Source organism: Falco peregrinus, chromosome 12 (genome assembly GCF_023634155.1).
Source record: "Falco peregrinus isolate bFalPer1 chromosome 12, bFalPer1.pri, whole genome shotgun sequence".
Taxonomy (NCBI): domain Eukaryota; kingdom Metazoa; phylum Chordata; class Aves; order Falconiformes; family Falconidae; genus Falco; species Falco peregrinus.
This window is the reverse complement of record NC_073732.1, coordinates 29963173-29984923: the sequence shown is the minus strand read 5'-3', so window position 1 is coordinate 29984923 and position 21751 is coordinate 29963173. Positions and strand designations below refer to the sequence as shown.

Below are 21751 nucleotides of genomic sequence, written 5' to 3'. Positions count from 1 at the left end.
CCTATGTAACATTCCTGCTACAGCCAAAACTCAATGATCTAATTTACTAGGAGCGATTATGCTGGTTTCAGTATAATTTTTCTACTTTTAAAAAGGCCAAAGCAATTTAGGCTTATTACAGAGAAGCAACTTCCTTTGTTCTGGTGTAGCCATAAATCCCAAATGTTTTGCTTTGCCTGCCTGTTCCATACAGCCTTCCCTCTTGTTTGACACAGGTCTAACATACACAGAGCTGGGCTGTTATAACACAACTGCATGGCATGACGATACTTGCTCTTCTTACTGCTTTCATTTTTGACCAGGATCAGTCATGCACTAATACTGGTGCTTCCATCTGTCAAGAAATGCTTAGTTTGCCTAGGTCTGCGCTGCATAACTAACAGCAAAATGATTCCACTGCATGAGTTGTTTAAGATTCACTCCCTATATAGTAGTCACCAAATTTTGCCCTTCACTGTCTGAATTTCATCAGGCTTATTTCAGCCTAACTTTGTCTTCTAATTATTTTCGTAACAGACAACCAAAAACATCTTGTGCAACCATGATCCCTCAGCCACTGCATCTTTTAAATCCATTATGTTGAAGGTGTTACTGGATAAAAATTATAAAATAATTCAACAGAAATAATAGAACTTTGTTAGCTGTTCAAGTATGTGATAGTATATGTATTTTAAGTGTGAACCTATGGTTAAATAATAACCAAATCCCTATTTTCCAAGCAGTAACTACTAACATATCTGACAGATACCTAAAATAAATTTTGCTGTTACACAGGGTTATTTACAAACTTAAAGAGAAAAGAAAAAAAAAGGAATGTACATTTCATTTGGCTCTTCCACCATGTTCCTCAGCAGTTAAATAACATGCATTAAGGCATGACCTAGAATGTGTTTAGCTTGGAAGATACTATTTTTATTTACAGGAAAAGATACTCATGAGCTGTTATATCCATTCAGCTGTCTTAGTCTATGGCACTTCTGGCCACAAAACGAAGTCTTCCAAAACACACGTGGAGATGAATTGTCCAGGAAATAGTATTTCTCAAGAAACGCTTCACTGAAGGTAGACCTTGGAGAGTCAGTGATGTAAAATGCTTTCATCATTCTAGTGTGCCTGCCATATCTTTACACTTGAACTGATTGAATAATCTTGGGAACAAAGACTTTGTCTGTAAGAGGAAAAATAGCTTTGGTTACATGCCATGCGCTTCATCAAAAGAATAGTCTATACATAGGGACAACAGACTCCAAAATGAGAGCAGTGGCAATACTTTCTAGATACTGTGAGTTAGGCTTAAAACCAACTTTAAAATGCACCGCAGGGTATATTTTTAATGCACTTTAGATGGCTGGTTATGAAAAGTCCAACATAGTGCTTCTACAAGTTAAAGTCTGTTTCTACATCTCTTTCTGTGTACTCTTTAAGTCAACCATTTTATTATCTGCACAAGTTTGGCACAATGTATTCTGTACATCAGAATGGTTTATAAAATAGAATTAGACTGTTTAACATTCCAGCCTATGTTTTTAGTATAGATACACATGTACATTACATAGTTGTCTATCTATATATGCATATACCTACACGTTTTGAAATATTCCTGCTGTTCTGTCAGTTATGATGTGTATCTGTTATGCTCTGTCTCTTGAGTACAGAGGAGTCTTGCTTTTAATATCATATTAAATTTGTAGAAACAAGAACTTCCAAAATTATTCATGTTTTTCACAGTCAATATTGCTAAAGCAAGGTAATAGTGTCTGTAAAGCTAAAACATACTCCTTTAGAAAGAAAATACTCTTAGTTTTTCAGTACTTTTAACTATTAGGGATGATGGCTTCAGATTTATTTACCAACTGTTCTTTTTGTTTTAAATGAAGATTGAGAGGGAGTCTGACACTACTGGCACTTCCTGGGTACAGAAATACTCTGTCTCATTAAGAATTATTTTTAAATAAAAAATCTGCACATTTGATTTCATTGCTGTGAAGCTGAAGCAATAGTCAGTTAACATCCAGTCTTTTAGCTATTCCTGTTTTCTGAGCAGGAGTGCTGAGGCAAGTATGATCAGGTGGTTTGCAGCGTTCTGGCCTCCAGACATCAATATTAAGCCACAGAATACTGCTGGATGCCTGAACTGGCTCCCAGTATCCTGGCCTGTCAGTGAGCCCCATTCTGCATCTCTAAACACAGTGAACATTATTGAGATAGATAAGCTCCTACCTTCCTTTGGGAGCACAGTGTAAGTTGCTTCCATGCCTGCATGAATGTGGTCAGTAACATGACAGTGTAATAGCCAGGTTCCAGGGTTCTGTGGGGTCATTTCCACAGTCTGAAATGTCCCAGGGAACAGATCAAAGACATCTGCCCGGTAAACCTCTGTTTGCTTCAGGACAAAAAGAAACAACAGTTAAACAGTGTGGCATTTTCAGATGGCAGTAATTTAAGCTACCTTTTATGCCTATTCCCACCAAACTCTTTAATCAGAGTTAAGTGAAAAGACATCTACTATATGTCATTTCTACAGAAGCATCACTTTCAACATCCATTTCATGCTTCAGAGATTAATAAACTACCAACTCAGTGGAAATGAAGGAAGATCACAGCTGTTGTCTTACCACAGCCATGAAAATAACAGCTACCTTGTTGAAACAGCTCGTGAGGTTACCCATCAGCAAATGCTACTGGCAGATATTCTCTGTCTCTTGTACATTGATCAAACACAGGTTTGGAGCATAAAAATTTTATGGTCAAATTACAAGTCTGGCTCAATATTGTAACACCCAACTTTTCACCAGAGATTGCAGTCCTTGGTATTTGATCTACCTCTCATTCTTAACAGAGCAAGAAATGAGTGGAAAGGACCTGTTACCTTATAGTCAAAGCTGTGGCCATGGAAGTGTGCTGTGTGAATGTCTATTTCGTTGCCCATTCCCATCAAATACCAGCTTACTTTCTCTCCAACATGCATAGTCAGACCATGTAAATTTCCAAACACCTTTCCATTAATGGCTAAAAAGAGGGAAAGAGCATGACAGAGAAAACAAGTAAGATTTTGTGTATTGTTATTCTCTAAACTTTAATAGAATACAAGATCTGAAAGCCAATGCCAGGCAAACGTAACAGCTTTGAATGGTATATAAAACCAAAACAATCGGTCAGCATATTATAAATGGCACTGATTACAGTCCATATTTAAATAGAAGGTAAATTGTAGTTAAAGAAAAAGTGCTGTACACCATGGCTAATACTGTGGTTCTTAAAGATCTGCATTTCCTGCAGCTTTTTGTAAAGGGTAAGCTTTACCAGGACATGCTTTCAGGATGCATATCACCTTTCCAACTTATCCAGAACAGTTGTTTGCTGACATCAAATCAAAAGCTCCAATTTAATTTTTCTTTCATCAAAAAAATTCTCTTTCCTCAAAATGTCAGTGTGGGATTATTTTTTCACAGGTTTGTTTTTTGGTTTTTTTTAAAAAAAAAGGACATTCAGTGGCATTAACAGCATTTTCAAATAGTTTAAGTGAAATTTTTCAGGTCTTCCACCTTGAAGTCAAATCTATATGCAGTACTTTCAAATACAGAATTTTATAGTTTCCAGAGTTGCATTAACTAAATTAGAAAACATACCATGCATTTTATTACTTTCAAGGAACTCCTCATCCTCTTTGTCAATAAGGTGTGGGTTGGCAGAATACCTTTTAATGTTTTCATCCAAGTACCATGACTCATTTTCATCAAAAACCATAAAAAGAAGAGCAAATTGCACTTTCTTTTCAGTATGAAATGATGGCAAATAATGTCTATGACACACAACAAGTGTGCCTATTAATCCACTGTAAGTGTCCTGAAATTACAAATGAAAAGTCATATAATTACAAGATGTGACTAAGCAGAAGCACTTTTAATGCCAGACACAAATGCTCTATTATTTTTACAGCTGCACTATCTGGGAATAAAGGCAGCCAGTGTCAGACAAACAAGGTTACTTCTTCATTGTTACATTCTACCGATGGATCAAATTCAATGGACTATGAAGAGTAACTGCTCTTTTTTATCTCTTGCTAGAAATAAGCAAGAAAGTAAAATAGAATAAAGTTTAGGTTTTAGTATTTCGAGCTTGGTTTCTATTCAAATGTACTTCTTGACACTTTTTATATGTGTTTGCTGAGTCATGAAGGAAAGAATACATGAATTTCCATTAAAAATTATTAGTCATGTCAAGTTAATGGATGCTTGTACAAAAATGGCAGACTTACATTCCACAGTTACATGTTAGATTTCCAACATGACTTATTAGATATTCAGCAAGCTATGAAGTGTTTATCTTTAAGAATGAAATCTGAGTTACCTATGCCAAGAGCAGAAGAACCGGAGAGCAAGAACATGAAGGGCTGTGACTCTCAAATTCTGCCCTGACTTTCTTGCATTATTCAAGAGACATTTAAATTCAAAGGTACGGTGATGGGGGGAATAGCTTGACAGAGAAAGCAGAGTTTCTAACTCACCTCCCTTCTGCTGGAGGTATATCTGTGTTGAAGTCACAAACAAAACCCTTTAGATTTCTATTAATAGTTTACCTTAATAATGTCCACCGTTGAATGGTATGCCCATGCAATACAATGTGGGTCTCCTCTCTCAGAACTAGATCTCTCTGGGATCTTCCAGACATACATTTTTGTTTCACCTGAATTAAATATGTATCGATGGATTTTAGAAGTTTTCTGTGTGCTGACCTATAAAAGGTCATCTTGAAAGAGATTGCATTTGTCTTAAATTTCATCTTCCCAGTTACTGCACTGGCTAACTTAGAGTTATTTCCCTTCTGCAGATCCCCAACTCTTAGAATCATGGAATCATTTGGGCTGGAAAAGACCTTTAAGATCATTGAGTGCAGCTGTTAAACCAGCACTGCCAAGCCCACTGCTAAACCATATCCCTAAGTGCCATGTCTACATGTCTGTTAAATACCTGCAGGGACGGTGACTCCACCATGTCGTCCCTGGGCCACCTGTTCCAATCCTTGACAGCCCTTTTGGTGAAGAAATTTTTCCTGATAGCCAATCTAACACACCCCACCCCACCCCCACCCACCTGGCACAACTTGAGGCCGTTTCCTCTCCTTCCATCATTTCTTGCCAATGATATTTTTGTGTGGCTGCACTGCCAGTTTAACAGACTTAATAAAAACAATTGTATCTTTTTTAAAGATCACAAAGGAGCTTCTGAAATAGTAGCTAGCATAAGCTATCCTCTCCCTATGTAGCCAAACCTGTTTGCTTTCATGAAAGGTGCATCCACACTGCATAAAATAATTACTGATCTCTCAAGGGCTAGAATACGTAGCAACAGTTAGCAGGGCCATTTTAATAGTAGAAATACTTGTCATAATTAGCATCAAACACTTAAGAACCTGGGGTAAAAACAATTGAACAAACAAAACCATAGTCTTCTGTGCTATCCAAAACCAAAAGCTTGATAAACCTTACTAGAAGGCTTGAGGTTACCCGCTAGAAATAAACAAGGATGCTTTGATACCTGGGTTAGTTACAGCAACCACAGAACTGTCTGTTTTTACTCCATGGGCATGTATAGAAAAAGGTCTTGATGCCAAGTTCTTAAAAACTATTAAAATTTTATCTCCAATATTTGACATAAGCAGTGGCCCTGTTGGATTGAAAAGAAAGATTTACTTGGTTTTACTAAAGATCAGAGCAGAGAGAGAGAGGAGAGAATTTGTTGTGTTCAAATACACAACAATACTGGCTTATATTCACTATGATATGCCAGCTACTCTAAGCAGAGGCCTAAGTCTCAAAAGCTCTCAGCACCTACTGTATATTTGAAGTCAGTTTGGATGTTGCTGCCCAGTTTTATGCTGACTTTAAAAATACTAACCTTGATCAGGCAGCAAAACAGAAGGGTTTTTTTCTTGTAAAGCAAGGAACATCATCTTGCAAGAATAGCACCCTATTAAAAGTAGCAATTCTACATAGGTTTAGGCACTTGGTGTGGGTAGGACTTTACTCAGTATTATTCAATTAGTATCTTCTTGTTTTGTTTCACTGCATTTTTCCCAGTTTCAAACTGATTACTATACCTTGAATTTCCAGGTGCTGCTGCTCTTCTGCTCTGTTTTTGGGAGTACTGAATGTCTGATCAGTGTACTCACGATAAACAACTTTTCTGTATTTTGAGCCAATGAATTTGCCGTCTTTATTTAAAAACGGATTGCCAGGGCTGCAAAAAATAAAGAAAATACACATAAGAATATGTTGTACATTTCTTTGCATAACTTAAAACATCTTCTGCAGGTATGTCAATTAACCATCAAACAAAAATCCAGCTCAGTGAAACAGTAATCTCATGGACCACAGCTATCTTCAACATGAAAACATTCTGGTGAAGCTGGGAGGCTTCTCTTAACCTGGAAGGTTAAAAACCCACTATAAATAGACAAGTCTATATAGAATTTGAGAGAATGCTGAGTGCTCAGCCTGGCAGACATTTCAAATTGCAAAAGGTCATTCAGCAACTTGCACAGCAAAAAACAGAGCCTTCAGTGACTTCTGCAGATCTGAAATGAAGCCTAGAACTTGTAAAGCTTAAGTGCCTTGCTGAAAAATGTGAGGGACCCATTCTCTCCTGAGATCACAGGGGCTGGAGACAGTGGGGGAAAAAAATGTCTGATAGCAGCATTAATTGTGCTTGTAACTATGACAGAGTCCACTGTGGTGTGCAGGGCAAGGAAATGTGCTATCAAGCTGAAGAAAAAGAAGAAAACACAATTAAATCAATAAAAAAATACAGGCAGTTACAATCTACTACTTTAACCTCAAATGAAATTGTACAGGTGGAACACATAGAAATTCATCATTGTTTAGCCTCTTCTGCTAATTGGCATGAATTATTTGATCCAATCAGTTCCCTCTCATTGAGATTGAAATACTGGGAATAAAACAAGAAGGTGACAAGCTTCATAGTGAATGGATTCAGTCATGGGCTTATCTCATGTAAGCTAATGAAACTGAGAGGAGTAAAAACCTTATTTGGAGTACAGATAAACACAAGATAAACACATGTTACCTACCATAAGTAATCAAATACCAGGACAAAGTAGTCATCATATCTACAACTTAATGAACATTTTAAGCGTTTCACGTCAAGGACTGTACCAAGATCGGTAAATGCATATGTACTATCCAGGATTCAAGAAAATATGCAGCATCCCCCCAAGATGATTTACACTGGACCATTTCATGAACATCATGCTGTCTGGCTCACAGTTACAGGGCAACAGTACTGGAGAACAACCACAGATTCAAGTGAGACCAAAAATACATATGCAAAGAAAGCGTGTCTAGAAAGGCCTGGATAAAGAAGAAAAAGTTCAGAGAAGTGAGTTGCTCTTTTGCTTTTTCGCATTTTTTCCCTTCTGTATATTCCAAAGTACCTTTCCTCATGGTATTGATGCCTCTCAAATTCCCATGTCCTGTTAGGAGCGTAGTCCCACTCAACCTCCACTGCAGCAATATAGTAAGTCTTTTCATGCAAATACATAGATAGGTCCACATTCCACCAATGGCATTGTTTCACTTTGTAGTTCTGTTTCATGCCCCCTGTGTAGTGATCTGTTGTCAGACAGGACACTTCAAAAACTCCTAGAGGCCATACAAGAAACAAAGACTTGAGGACAAAAACCTGTCATTAGCAGATCTGCAGATTGCATTGCCTATGTTGATTTACTGTTTAGAGACTGAGACACAGCCTATTGCTCATGTAAGATCATTGTGTCCTATGGCTACCTGCAGTAATCAAATTCAGCAAACGCAGAAGGTATAAAAATACAGGCTTTAGCATTAAGAGCTTATATCCTATGAATGCAAGTTTGCTGTCTCCAAACACAGCTGTACAGTGTTAGCACCCAAAGGATTAAAATATCAGCTATTTGAAGCTTGTCTCTAAGCATAAAATGTTCATAGGTAAAGTTTCTAAGCTAGTAATAGGATTTTTAAGCAAGACATTTACCTTCAGAATCAGGCTTCATAATAGCTGTAAGAAATGTATGTGGAAACAGATTTGCTGTATCCCTTCTTGTTCCTTTAGTTATAAATGTGTTTTCTGAAAAGTATATCCCATGGACATCGACTTCTGACCCCAAGCCCATCAAATGCCAGGAAACCACACTTCCTTTACACATCTCAAGACCAGGTTGATTTCCGTACATATAACCATTAATGGCTGCAGAAGATTTGAGGAAGCAAAACCCACCTTGATTAGCATGACTTAATTCTGCAATACAAATTAAATAATACCCACTTTAGATGTAACGTGATGCCTTAGACTGACAGAAATATCAGTAAGAAAATGCTTTATCACATCAGTGAAACTAGAGAGTCAATTCAAACAAAACAACTTTTAAAACCCAGTGTTTGGAAACAATTTCTAACTGTTCTTTTCTATGTCTGAAGCACAGGTAGCTGACTTGACCAACTGGAACTTCCACTGCTTTATACCCACCAAGTATGCAGGATGCATAAAGCATCATGCTGTATGCCCTGCAAGACCCTCCAGCCACACAGTGCAGACAATCTGAGGTGTTTTTTAGTTTGAGTTACTACTCCTTTCTAGCTGCTCCTGTGCAAAACTTTCAAAGCCTGGGCCTCACTGAATGCTCAGTATCAAGGCTCTGTAAATAGTAGAAACACCCCTGAGGGCAAAATTTAAGAAAGAGTACAAGCAAATATCTTTAAACATTAGGACTTGTTTGCAGGATTAGGTTCCAAAACTAAAAGTGTTCTTTCACTTTTTCTACAGTACCAAAATAAGATCAGTATGAAACTCAGATCTGCCCTACTAAAGCAGTAAAGATTTTCATCCTAATGGGGCCACAGTGCTGGTCAAAGAATCCAGACTCAGTTGCAGACACAAAATGAGCCAACAATATGCCCTTGCTGCAAAGGATAATGGTATCTTGGGCTGCATGAGGAGGAGTGTTGCCAGCAGGTCAGATGATGAAGGTCAGATTGCAGCAGGACCTATAGGTTCTGGGGCACACCAAGTTGAACATGAGCCAAAATGCCCTTGCCGCAAAGAAGGAGGATGGCATCCTGGTGCGCTGGGCTGCATTAAGCAAAGCATTGCCAGCAGGCCGAGGGAGGGATCCTTCCCCCCTGCCCAGCACTCATGAGGACACACCTGGAGGACTGTGTCCAGTGCTGCACTCCCCAGCGCAAGAGAGACGGGGGCATACTGGAAAGAGTCCAACAAAGGGCCACAAGGATGATGACAAAGGGACAAGGCGGCTTCGCTCCTGCAAGGAAAGGCTGAGAGAGCTGGGACTGTTCAGCCTGGGGAAGAAAAGGCTTGGGGGGATCTCATCCCTGTATATAACCACCTGCAGGGAGGGTGCACCGAAGACGGGGCCAGGCTCTTCCCAGCAGCGCCCAGTGCCAGGACCAGAGGCGACGGGCACAAACTGACACACACGAGGTTCCCTGCGAACATCAGGGAACACTTTGTCATCATCACTGTGCGGGTGCCTGAGCCCCGGCACGGGCTGCCCGGGGAGGGGATGGAGTCTCCCTCCTTGGAGGCATTCAGAAGCCATCTGGACGTGGCCCTGGGTGAGCAGGGGGCTGGAGATGATGACCTCCAGAGCTCCCTTCCAACCTCAGCCAGTCAGCAATTCTGTGAAAACCTTCCTTTCAGCTACATCATCTGTAGGGCAGAGGCTGATTTTTCTCTTGGTGCCTGGTTGCACTCACAGGGGTTGCACATAGGCTACAGGCCTAATTCCTCCTTCTGTCTGCTCAGAGTGGCACATTGGTGCATTACAGTGCTAAATGCTCAACTGTCATGCAAGACACTGAACAACTGGCATTATATTTTTAACTACCACATTTAGCTGAAATTGAATTGCATTCAAACATGGTTTTGTTTCCAATGGAAAGGAATGAAATGTCTCTGACACTATACAGTCTCCCAGTCTCCAACATGAGATCACAAAAGTAGAATCCTTATTGCAGAAATTAATATTTGGCTAACTAATAATTTTCTTACAGTGCATTTTGTTAGACTCTTGGAAGTCCTCATCGTCTTTGTCAATTTTATTGGGATTTAGTGTAAACATCAAAATATTGTCATCCAAGTACCAGCTCAGATTCTCATCAAATACTGTGGCAAGTAGAAAAAACTCCAGGTTCACATTTTTCTGTTGAGAAGAACAGCAGAGAGGAAAACACATACAAGTGAACAGAAAATGTCAGGAAATATTCTGTGTGCATAATAATTTATTAGTATAATCCATAAAGTAGGCTAGATGCATACATTCATACTTCATTCTGACAATGGCAAAGCTCTCTAATTGCTGTATCTGGTGACTAGATATCTGCTGGTAATACTCTTTCTACCAGCAGGAGCCACCTCTGGAAATGAATGTGTGTTTTGGTCTTTAAAGTCTCTACATTTTTTCTAGTCATTCTCATCCTAGCTGAGACCTGAATGCCAGTGGTCACTCACTGCAATGGTGGTTTCACAGTACAGTGTTTGTCTATCTGGAGCCAGACCGATTTTGCCTTTAAAAAAAAACAAAAACCACACACACACACACAAAACTAAAACAAAAACCAAACCCACTTTCTTCATTTTATTTATTCCCCTCAGCACAGAGGTGAGGCTGTCATGTGGAAAGGAGGTAGTGCTCAATGGTTGTTAACATGGCAGGCCCTGAGGACACAGTTCAGGAGGAGAAAGCAGATTCAGCTACAATCATAAAATCATAGACTCGTTTAGGTTGGAAAAGACCTTTAAGATCATCAGGTCCAACCATTAACCCAGCACTGCCAAGTCCACCGCTGAACCACATCCCTAAGTACTAATGATGTAAATGCTTCCATTTGGATTTTTTGACTGACCTGTTTCCCAGAAGGAAGCAAAGCTCCTTTCCTGCACACCAGAAGAGGACCCACAAGGCCAGAACTGGTGTCTCTGACTGCATCCACAGCTGAGTAATAAAGCCAGGTTAAACAGTCTGGATCTTGGTCTGTGGGGCCAACATCTTCTGGCACATTCCACTCATACACAAATGTAGCACCAGGACTCACATGAGAGGCTGGAGATCCAGTACCTGTTATAGGAATCAACATTAGGAATTATGTCTAATGAACATTGTTCATTTTACCACCTTTAAAACATCAACATATAAGACAGCTTCTTCTCCAGCGCTTGTAGGTTCCCTGTCCATGGGCGCACCTCTGGAGGCAGCACCGTACAATGCACCCTCGTCGCTCTTGCGGTAACTCACACCATGGGGCTGAATGCTAAACGGGCGGCTGGCATTGTTTCGGAATGTCACCCTGATGCTCTCACCCACTTCAGCCTTGATAACAGGTCCTAGAAAAGAGGCCACAGTCTAATTACAAGACGGTCCTATCAAGTGATGTACATATCACCACAAGCTTATAGCTATCAGTGGCTGGCTGCTTTTCCTGTTGCGTGGGGAACTGTCCTTGGGCCTATGGGGCCATGGACCAGGTCCCTGGTACATGGCCTGAATCACAGTGCAGCCCAGCAGCAACTGGACCACTCCATTCCCAATTCCTCATTGAGGCCCAGTGACATGCAGGAGTGTTCTTCCCTTTGGAAAGGGACCTACAGACATGAGCATGAACCTCAAACTCAGTTCAGAGCCACATCAGAGGCAGTCAGGTCATAAATAGGGCCAGACCTGCCTAGCCTGTCCTTGTAATTCAGAGCCTAACCTTTGGAGACCATGGCATATTCCCATAGGATAGCTGGGGACCACTACAGCACTGCCTTCAAGAGCTTTCTTACTTCCTGGGGCATCTCTTGGAGGAAGCCACAGCACCAGCATCTGCAGGAGGCAGGGAGAGCTGACAACCCCTCCCCTTGGAGGTGGAGGGGCACTGCTGGCCAGCCAGGGGAAGTGATAGTTTACTCTCATAAATCTCTGACATGAAACAATTTTAGATATCTTACCTAAGAGTCCAAGATGTGCTTCCTCTGTGAGACTTTTTTTATGTTCAGTGAAAGAACCATCAGTGTATTCTTTGTAAACAGCTTTTTTATAAGAGCCACCAATTCTTGTCTCACTTTGTTCAAAAAAAATGCGAGATTCGCTGTGTAAAAGATATCACAATAGATGTAAACAGGTCAAGCGACAATGCTAAACTTTACAAAGGCAGTCAGGACCACAGCCCTATTTTCTGAGGTGCTAATGACGTGCTGAGATTGTCTTTTGGGTCTACTTTCAGTGTTCTGGCCCCACACTTTGTGCAGCCTCATATAAGGCTGTCTCATTATCCTTCACTAATGTCTCTTAAAGAACAAGATGCTGTGCTGCGTTGCCCTTATAAAGCCAGCATGCTCAGAGACTCATCAACAAGGATTTCTAGTCAACATTTCGTAACCTGAAATTTACTCTTCTTTTCTTAAAAGTTACAAATAATTCAGCAGTAGATATAAACACCAAGTGTAACATCTAAATAGAAAGTAAGTAGATTTAGTCTACACTTGTACTCTTCAAAAATGACCTTTCAGTGTTTTACAAGCGCTGTTCAAACAGTGAACTATGCCTCATCCCTTGTGGAGCAGGTTAAGTATTCTTTAACTCACACATGAAAAAGCTGAGAAATCTCTGTATTCAGTGAATTGATCCAGGTCTTAAATTGTAAATGCAGAGCAAAGGGCAAAGCTACCTCATGCAAGTTGTTTGCTAGCTGAGATGCTGTTAATGTGATTTTCATCAGCTAAGGAGATGGTCATGAATTCCTAGCTTTGTTCTCTAACTCAGAATAACCAACCGTCTTGAATCATCAGAGGTCACTGCCGACATCTGACATTACAATTCATCTTCATCTCAGTGAAATTACTAACATTACAGCAAAATTTATAGCAAGATTACAAGGAAAACAATAGACCTAATTTGGTCTGATATTTATCCTAGTGATAATCTTTAAGCAGAGGTGAGGACAACGAGAAATTCTGTTTACAAGTCAGTTTTACCATATGGCTTACCTTATTTGGCACGTTTATATCAATTCTGCTTGGAAAGTAAAACTTCTTTAATTAGGAGTATTTACCTGTCAGTGATTAACTCTTGGCCTGTAAAATGGTTCACTGCAGATGGGCCATAATTCCAGATGATTTCTTCAGCAGCAATGAAATACTGTCTTATCCTCGTACTTTCATTGTGATCTTTTGTGGATTTCCTACAATCTTTCACCTCAAAAAGGGCCTGCATACCACCTGAAAAAAAAAATAATGAGGAGGTAGAGAAAAACAGGGAGAAGGATCTGCACTTCGTTTTCTCTTTCCCCGCTTCCAACAGAGCTCTCCTCTTCCCTGGAGAACTCCCATACCATTGATGGATATGCAAATCAGAAATGAAAAGGAAGATGAATGATAAAAAAGAATGCACACCAGCTGAGCTAGGATGCAGAAACACAACCATGGTATTTACAGTAGGCAGACAGGTGGGGTAAAGTGCATTCTGCTTGTAGAGGTGCAACGGACACAGCAGTTGCAGAGAAGGAAGGTTAGGGTCGAGTGGAAGCAATAGTGTCAGTTAGCACTTCAGTCAAGGCCAGGTGCTACCAGACAGACCATCTTCCTTCTAAATGTAACCAACAGTTTGCTTGTGATACTCCTGGGTCCCTGCACCCTAGGAGGAGGGTCTGCTACCAATACTGCTTGCTGGAGATACAAATAATATAATAGAGCCCTTTAACAGCAAGGGATTAGGCCGATTTACAGGATTTAAGTCTGCCAGGATGCTTCAACCACCTCAGGATGCTGCTTGATGTGATAGCTATTTCAAAACTTACAACTTCTGTGTAGTTGAATCTGTGGGTTAAACATACTCCTTTTTATAACAGAATTTTCAAATCTTAGAGAATGATTTTGAATTCTGTGTTCCTTTCCACCTTTGTGACAAATTATTTCTCTAACTCACTTATGGGGATATAGATCATGGAAAGGTATGGAATTATCTTCTAAGTATTTCATATGGTTATCAAACACCTGATCCTGAAAGACACAGGGAAGAGAAATGCAATCATCTCCACCTATTAGCCAATGCACTTCCCAGAACATGTCTTTGTCAGCAGGACAGTTAGCCTGCCTGTCCTGTGCCCCTTGCCCAAACACGGAATGAGCCCCAACTTTTCCACTGGCAAACAGAAAATTTTGATTAATTACCTTCAATACGAGGCAAACATCATGCTATTTTTTGTCTAAAGTTGAAGCTTGCAAAAGTGTAGCTGTGCCAATTGCTGCCAACTGATAACAATTTCCATTACAGACAAGAATTTCCTTGATTTCTGTGGCTACATACTCAAGCCCATCTAATACACTCACATTTACATTGCATTTTAATTACTGCAAACGTTTTGTCACCTAGAGGAGAATATATGGCATAGAACCAGGTCAGGAGTACTGCTAAAGTGACTCAATAAACTCTTAGTGCAAGCTAAAAAAAATATTCTTATCACTGGAACTTATTCTGTACCTTCAATATGGTCATTCACTTGGCAGCTGAGCAGCCATTCCCCAGGACTCCTCGGTATCATGACAGCATCAATAAATGTGGCGGGGAAGAGGTTGATGGTGTCAACTCGATGATGCCTTTCTATTAAGGTCTGTCCATGAAAGTAGGCTGAATGGATATCAGCTTCATTACCCATGCCAAAAAGATGCCATTTTACCTTGTCTTCCACACACATTGTGAGGTTTGGGAGGTATCCATACATGTACCCATTAATTGCTAAAAGAAATGTTATTTATTACAGTTACCTTCACAGACCTTAGATCTTTTTTCAAAAACAGGTGTCATACAACGATTGCTCTATTCTTCAAAATAGAAAGAGGGTCAAAACAAAACTCTGCTCTGAAAGTGAGCCAGTATCAGACACACACTTATCTGTGCAACCACCTGCATGACCAGCAGTTCCTGCTATGATTCTGGAATCCATGTCAGAGCCAAAGGTCTCTTCTTTGTTGACACTACCAGTAGAAACTGTTTTTCTAAACTGTGGTATTATAGTACAGAGCTCATGACTAAGAAACAGAACAAAGTAACACAACTCTGTTTAGAGTGCCTGGGAAGTTATATTGGCAAAGAGGTTCTTGGCCCTTAAGATTTTTATATCACAGCTCTAAAGGTTTGATTGCACAATATTTGCCATTCCCTTTAATTTTATTTTTTTAAAAAATTTAAAAGGATCTTTCTTAATCCTTCAAGAAAAAGCCCCGCTTAAAAATAAGCAAAGAAATTATCTACAGTTCATCTTTAAATGACAACACATAAAAACATTACTTCACCATATCAATGACATGTGACATTAATATGTTCTCTCACAGTGCATTTTATTGCTCTCCTGGAAGTCCTCATCATCTTTGTCAACTTTGGAAGGCTCAGAACAGTATGTCCTGATGTTATCCTCTAGATACCAACTGAGATTTTCATCCATTACAGAAAACATGAGGATAAATTCAGCACCAAATTGTTTATCACTCCCATTATTCATTGTACCTGAAAAAGAAAGTGGTGTATTCAAAGTCTTTGGCAACTGTCATTATCTTCCTATCAGTTTTAAGTGTAGTATAGGTAGGGCTGGTCACTGTTTACTTCGTATTTTGCTATTTCTTGAGTGTGAGTGTACACATAAACTTAAGAGACACATTTAAAAAACAAAAATCAGTTTTGATAGATACTATAAAATAACTTTACTAAGAATAAATATTATGTGTGATTAAGATTACAGTAAATCTGTTTCTCATATCAGTATTTGCATATCCTTTTGCATTGCTAGTATGAACACATCTCACTCACATGGATTTGTGGACAAAGTATTCTGCAAATTATATTTGCTGCCACACACAAAATCAGGCTACTTCCCATACCACTGAAAGGCAGCTAATTGAGATGACCAAAAGCTGCTATTTCAGAATTAACTGTAATCTTCTCCTCTTCCAGTAAATTATTTTACCGATATTTATCAATAACCATTATCAATCACCTTGCATATGTATTTATGTACACACTTATTTACTTATGGGTTTACCTTTCCTGCAAATTATCAAAGGCCCAACAAGCCCTGAGGCAACATCTCTTGGAGCATCTATGTGGGAGTGGTAAACCCTGGTTATGCAGTCTGCATCTCCCTTAGCTGGACCTTGATCTTCTGTCACATGCCATGTGTAAGTGTACTGGCCTCCAGGCTCCACAGCGTCATCTCTCTTTTGCAAATCTTTGGTGTTATCAGGATAAAAAGCACCTAAAGAATAACAGGCAGCCACCATTAACACAACACGTTCACAATCTGGCCTCAGGATAGCACCTATCATGTTTTAAAGGTTGCAGTAAAATGGACTGAATATATGTTAAAGAAAAATAATCTTTATAATTAGGTGAGTAGATCTTTTTCTTCTCCTTATGAGTCTCTTCAGTTACCTTCAAAGTCCATTGGAGTGCTTCAATTAATGGCACATTAAATTCAGTCCTTAATATGTTAGGAGGGCACTATGTACTTCTGCTAAAAAGATAAAAAAATCAAATATTTGTAAAACATCTGTTCAATATTAATCTTGGAAACTGTTCTGAAATATTGTGTATGTCCTCAAGGAATATAGGTGTAGCTGGAATGAGAGCAACATTAAAAAAAAATTAAACCTTGTTTCGAAAAGCACATGTACTACTACATAACACACTGTTCTGTTCCCACAGAATGGGTCTGTATCAAGTCACATACTAGCTGCATGAAAAACTTCATGGAATATTACAGGTGAGACTGATATTTCACAAATCCTTCTAATGAAACATTTTTAAAGACATCATATTCTCAAAAATCCACACACTGCTTTTAAGGCCCACTAATCAAACTTTCAAGAGCCATATTCTGGTGATGTCTGGTGCAGAAAATCCCCTATCACCTGAGTGTGGCAAGACCAGCTATTGCAAGGGCAAATCATCACTAATCCCAATAGCATCCCTACAATACCTCTTAAAGTGGGTCAGACTTTTACCTCGTTACTTTATAATTGATGAGGAGCTGTTTCTCCATTTTAAGGAATTCTTACATACCTTATACAAATATATAAAAAAATAGTGTTCAAAATTTGTAACTATAACTTATCACTGTTAAGAATATCTTCTTCACAACAGCATTGATTCTTCCTTTAAATATTCTCCATAGCCACACGCATCTCTTACACACCTTTATACTGTTATTTCAGGCGATACATAAGTACTCTTTATTTCAGGTAAAATGTTGATCTAAAACTGCTGCCTTTATGAATTCCACTTTTGGCTTTGTATTTTGCTCTTGAAAAACTTATCAAACTTCTTAGTTCCTATTTTAACTTGATTGTGTGCTGCTTTAAATCTTTATTTATTTGACCAGTCTTCGGTTTGATGAGAGAACATTTCTCACACTCAGGGGAAATATTAACTTTTGATAAATTCTGGCACAGAATGGACTCAAGCTTACCTTCATTTTCCTTTGTGTATCTTACACCATGTGGATGCAGCGTGTAGCTTCTGGAAGCAAAGTTTTTCAAGTGAATAATAATGGAATCTCCAACTTCTCCCTTAATGATAGGGCCTAAAAAACCCAGCCAGGAAGGCTTGTCAACTGTCACATCATATAAATGATTGGTGTACTGCGTGTAGACAGCCTTCTTGTAAGTGCTTCCTATCCTATGCGGTCCTCTTTTGAGAAAGACTCCAGCCTGCCTGCAAAGAAAATACACAAACACATCTGTAGTGGCAGATACTCATTTTATACTTGAATGATGTTAATTGGTAGTATCTCAAATAAAGACCAGCCCCTCATTGCACTGTGCACAACTGTATCTGTGTTTAGGAGCAAATACGTCTCTTACTGTAAAAAGTTAGGCATCCATATAGAGATCAAATATTGTGCACCAACCTAAATTTTTTTCCACCTATTTTCTAGACTGAAGATAGGAGTATTTGATATAATTTCAGCCAAATTTCAGACCATGTGGACAAGGCAAATAACAGTTATTGCTCCAAAGTTTGTTACTTGTATGCTTAAATTGTTGTATAATTTCCCACAGCCTGTTAAAAACAAGAATTTCCATCATCATGCTGTTTTGTTGGCTGCATAGCCCTTCTCCATTGCAATGAGAAGCAGGCTTTCCAGCTGTAATATACATTTAAGATGTCTGGATATAAGCAAAACTACAAGGTGCTGTTAATGTCCAGTGCGTGCACGGGGGGAGTGTGAGCATGCAGAGTGCTGAAATGAGTGAGACCAAGCCCTCAGCTTGTTCATCAGTCACATACGAAGAAGAACTGCAGCCTCAGAGCCCAATACGGATTTACCCTAACAAAGTCTTATTTTTACAGATTCAGCCCAAGAATATACAAACAAGTTACATAAGAACAGGGAATTAGCAATGACCTCCTCAGTCACTAAGTGCCTTAGCTACTGGACCATGGCTCTTCTCAATTAATGAAACACTCATATTAAAAATGAGAGCTTGGTTAGCGAGGATGAAATGAGACTGATGCAGATGGTATTGCCTACCCATGGTGGCATCAGTACCTCTGAACCGCTATGCTGCCCAAGCACCACCAGCCACTGGCAAGGGGTCACCATGTGTCTCTGACAACTCTCAGCTGAGAATGGCTTTGGAGCCAACCTTTGCCTGTGCTGAGGGTCAGGTACCCTTCATTAAGTGTTTTAGTCTCTAAGAAGAGTTATCTTTGTGGAAAAAGTGCTTATATTTGCTAACTACAATGGAAAGAGAAACTGCCCGTGCTGGCTGTTCAAACCAGTAGTGCTACTATTAGCTGATGCTGTTAGTCCAAACTCTTCTAACAACAAATCCTCCTGCACTTCCCTGCATGTTTCAGGACTAGCTGGAAGAAAGGACTGAAAGTAAGCCCACTCCAGGAGGCAGCAATCCTGGGAGACTGGGCAACACTACCTGAAGTTCAGCAGCCTCCTGATTTCTTGTCTTTTACATGATGAGAAACCAAGTCAACTCGGTTTCATATTCCCAGAAAGCCATATTGTGATGCAGATTAATACTGCCCAAAAATGCAGTAAAGTATTTCCCACAAGGCTGAGCACTTTTTGAGCATGTGGGGGAATTGCTTGTACCTTGGCAAGCACAGATCTGAAGTGTCATTAAAATGCCAGTTCAGAGCTCCACGAAACTTGAAGAGTACAAACTTAGTTGCAAAGGCTCAGCTACTGGAACTCTGAGTGCATGAAGCTTTTTAGCCCCAAATCAAATCAAACAAATACATTATGGCTCTTCCTGGATTGTTTAAACAGTTACCATTTCATTGTAGAGTATTCCTTCTCATGGGTATACTGCGCTCTTCCCTCCTCTTCCCTGCCTCTACAAATACCAGTCTCTGTGCAAGGGCAGACTCATAGTCGAAGGATTCAGGAGGAGGGGGAGAACTGGAGAAGCTGAAAGTGAAAAGTACAATAAAAGGCACCAGCTCCACTGCAGGCATACAACCACTGAAAAACTGGAATTCATTTAGCATGCTTCAGATTGTCACAGAGCAGAGAAAAGCCATGAAAGTGCAGTGAATGGTGGTGGCTTGTTGTACTACAACACTGCCCTGCAATTTTCAGACAACATGCCCTGCTTCCACCGTTTATCAGAATTACTAGCCTGCTGGATCACTGGCAGTGTCTTACATGTCACTTAGTTTATGAGTTTTAAAAAAAAAAAGAAAGTTGATGAAGTGGCAGATTGTGGCTGAGATATTGTTGGCTCTCAGTAAACAAACCAAACCCCAGGAAATCTCCTAATCCCTCATGTACAGACTAAATGAGAACTGTATTTTCAAGATTTTTCTAATATCTGGTTTCTCACACAATTGTTTTTATTTTAATATAGTCCTATTTCATTTTAAAGGTACTGAAAAAAACACAAAGGAGGAATACTTTTTTCTCCTTCAAGTATATCTCCGATGCCTTTTCTATCTGAGTTTTCTTTATTGTTTATTCATATCTTTAGGGTGTTCTCTTCCTCCTCTCCCTGCTTATCCTTATCCTACTTATTGTTCTCATTCTGTACAGGACCCTCATTGCCTTGTAACAAGCAACCCAGCTCCTCCACTGTCGATGGAAGGACCCGGCTGTGCTGCTGCACCAGGGAAAATGACCGCTGCCAACAATGAAGATCTAAAAAAGAAACCTGTGCCCAATAGGAAAGCTTTCAATTTGTCAAACTTCTGCATTTTGAAACATAACAGCCAAAGTCTTCTCTTCAGTACTGGCACCTTAGCCATTCAGGCCATTCAGTTTAATTAAAAATTAAACATCATTAAACATTCAAGGTCTTTTTCTAGTCACTACTTAGTAAACATTTAATCACAAGAAATTCAGAAAACCCCTACACACTTCAATGCTTTTAATTAGCAGAGCATTGGAATGGAATTCTCAAGCAAGCCAGGAAAAAAATCAAAATTCCCTTGTATGTCTGACAGAAAAATCCACTGACACCGAAATGATTTCATTCCACTGCCTTCACCAGGTGTTATCAGTTCTGCCCTGGTGTCTACAGTGAACAATGTTATAAGAATCAAACTCAACCAGTGCAAACTGTTTTACTTACTCTTCTTCTGCAAAAAGCTGTCCAGACACAATATTGGTGCTGCCAGGTGCATAGTTCCACTTGGTCTCTGTAATACCGATGTAGTACTCCCTGTTCTCTGCCCCGACTTGGCAACAGCAAGAAACCAGGAAGCAACTTAGGAAGAGCTTCATTTTGCATTCGTGAACCTTGTGGAAAACGTGAAATAAAGCCACAGGACAGCTATTTCCCTTTATATGTTCTTGTCCCTCCTGCCTCCAACGCTCCTCACCCGCCCCTCCCCACTCCTGTTTGCTTTGGGGAACACAATGAAATGTTGCACAATGTCTCCCTGTGCCAGGAGTAAACAAGAGATTCTGGTAAACCTAGTCAGTTCAAATAATCTTCACACAAAGTTTTCCCATTTCTGCCAACCTACTATCACGCAAATTACCATATAGACTGTTACTGGTGTTTCAAAGAACGTCTTCAGAATTTCTTAGTGATTAAGTATTCTTTATTGTCGGCGCCGGGTGTACGGGGGATCCTTCCACCAATCGTACACACCCAGAGGGGCAGATTATCTTATATTTATATAATGAAACAATGAATATTCCATTAACGCCTATACATATTCATCACCTGAACCCGCCTACCCTCGCTTCGTATGCTAATTAGCTTATCAGTCCTTCACGCTTGCGCAGATTCTCCCAAAAATTGTGGGCCGGGGTCTTTAGAATGTGGGCAGTGGTCTATGGGAGGAAGGCCGTAGGTCTTCCTCATGGTGTACTTTTCACCTTAGGTCTCAAAAGTGATGAGTTGGCAGACTTGTAGAAATCTTTCCCAGGGATTTTAGAATACTCCTTGTTAATTTTACTCAAGGCCATCCTGCTGTCCCGTTATCTCCTTGGTAGGGCAGCTTGCTTTGCAGATAAGGAGGACAGCTCCCCTTTCAGAGATTTGCAACTTTCTTGCCAGAACAGTTTATATGATCTTTCAGACATTTTAACCCCTTTGTCGCTATACAATTACAAGCTTATTTATGCATTAAAATGAATATTGGTTTATGAATACAAACTTGACCATATTATTTACAGCTTATTCACATCATTCCCCCCTTTTCTCGATACAAGCAAATTCCTTTGCTATTTTATCTTTCAAAA

At 39.7% G+C, this 21751-nt stretch overlaps 1 protein-coding gene across 2 annotated transcripts; it reads right to left on the bottom strand.

Moving 5' to 3' along the window:
• Positions 1-644: 644 nt before the first annotated feature.
• Positions 645-20846, bottom strand: CP (ceruloplasmin). Of its 2 annotated transcripts, XM_005233762.3 has the most exons (19): positions 20631-20846; positions 17510-17754; positions 16085-16297; positions 15379-15552; positions 14530-14784; positions 13103-13268; positions 12000-12139; positions 11253-11393; positions 10916-11127; positions 10062-10212; positions 8028-8240; positions 7453-7660; positions 6100-6239; positions 5538-5666; positions 4580-4686; positions 3630-3846; positions 2870-3009; positions 2221-2383; positions 645-1168 (listed from the first exon to the last, which is right to left on the bottom strand). In XM_005233762.3, the coding sequence occupies exons 1-19, from the start codon at positions 20780-20782 to the stop codon at positions 1125-1127; spliced, it is 3210 nt and encodes a 1069-aa protein (XP_005233819.2). In that variant the 5' UTR covers positions 20783-20846; the 3' UTR covers positions 645-1124. The 2 variants fall into 2 exon arrangements, with proteins under 2 accessions (XP_005233819.2, XP_027637273.1); XM_027781472.2 differs by lacking the exon at positions 5538-5666.
• Positions 20847-21751: the final 905 nt, after the last annotated feature.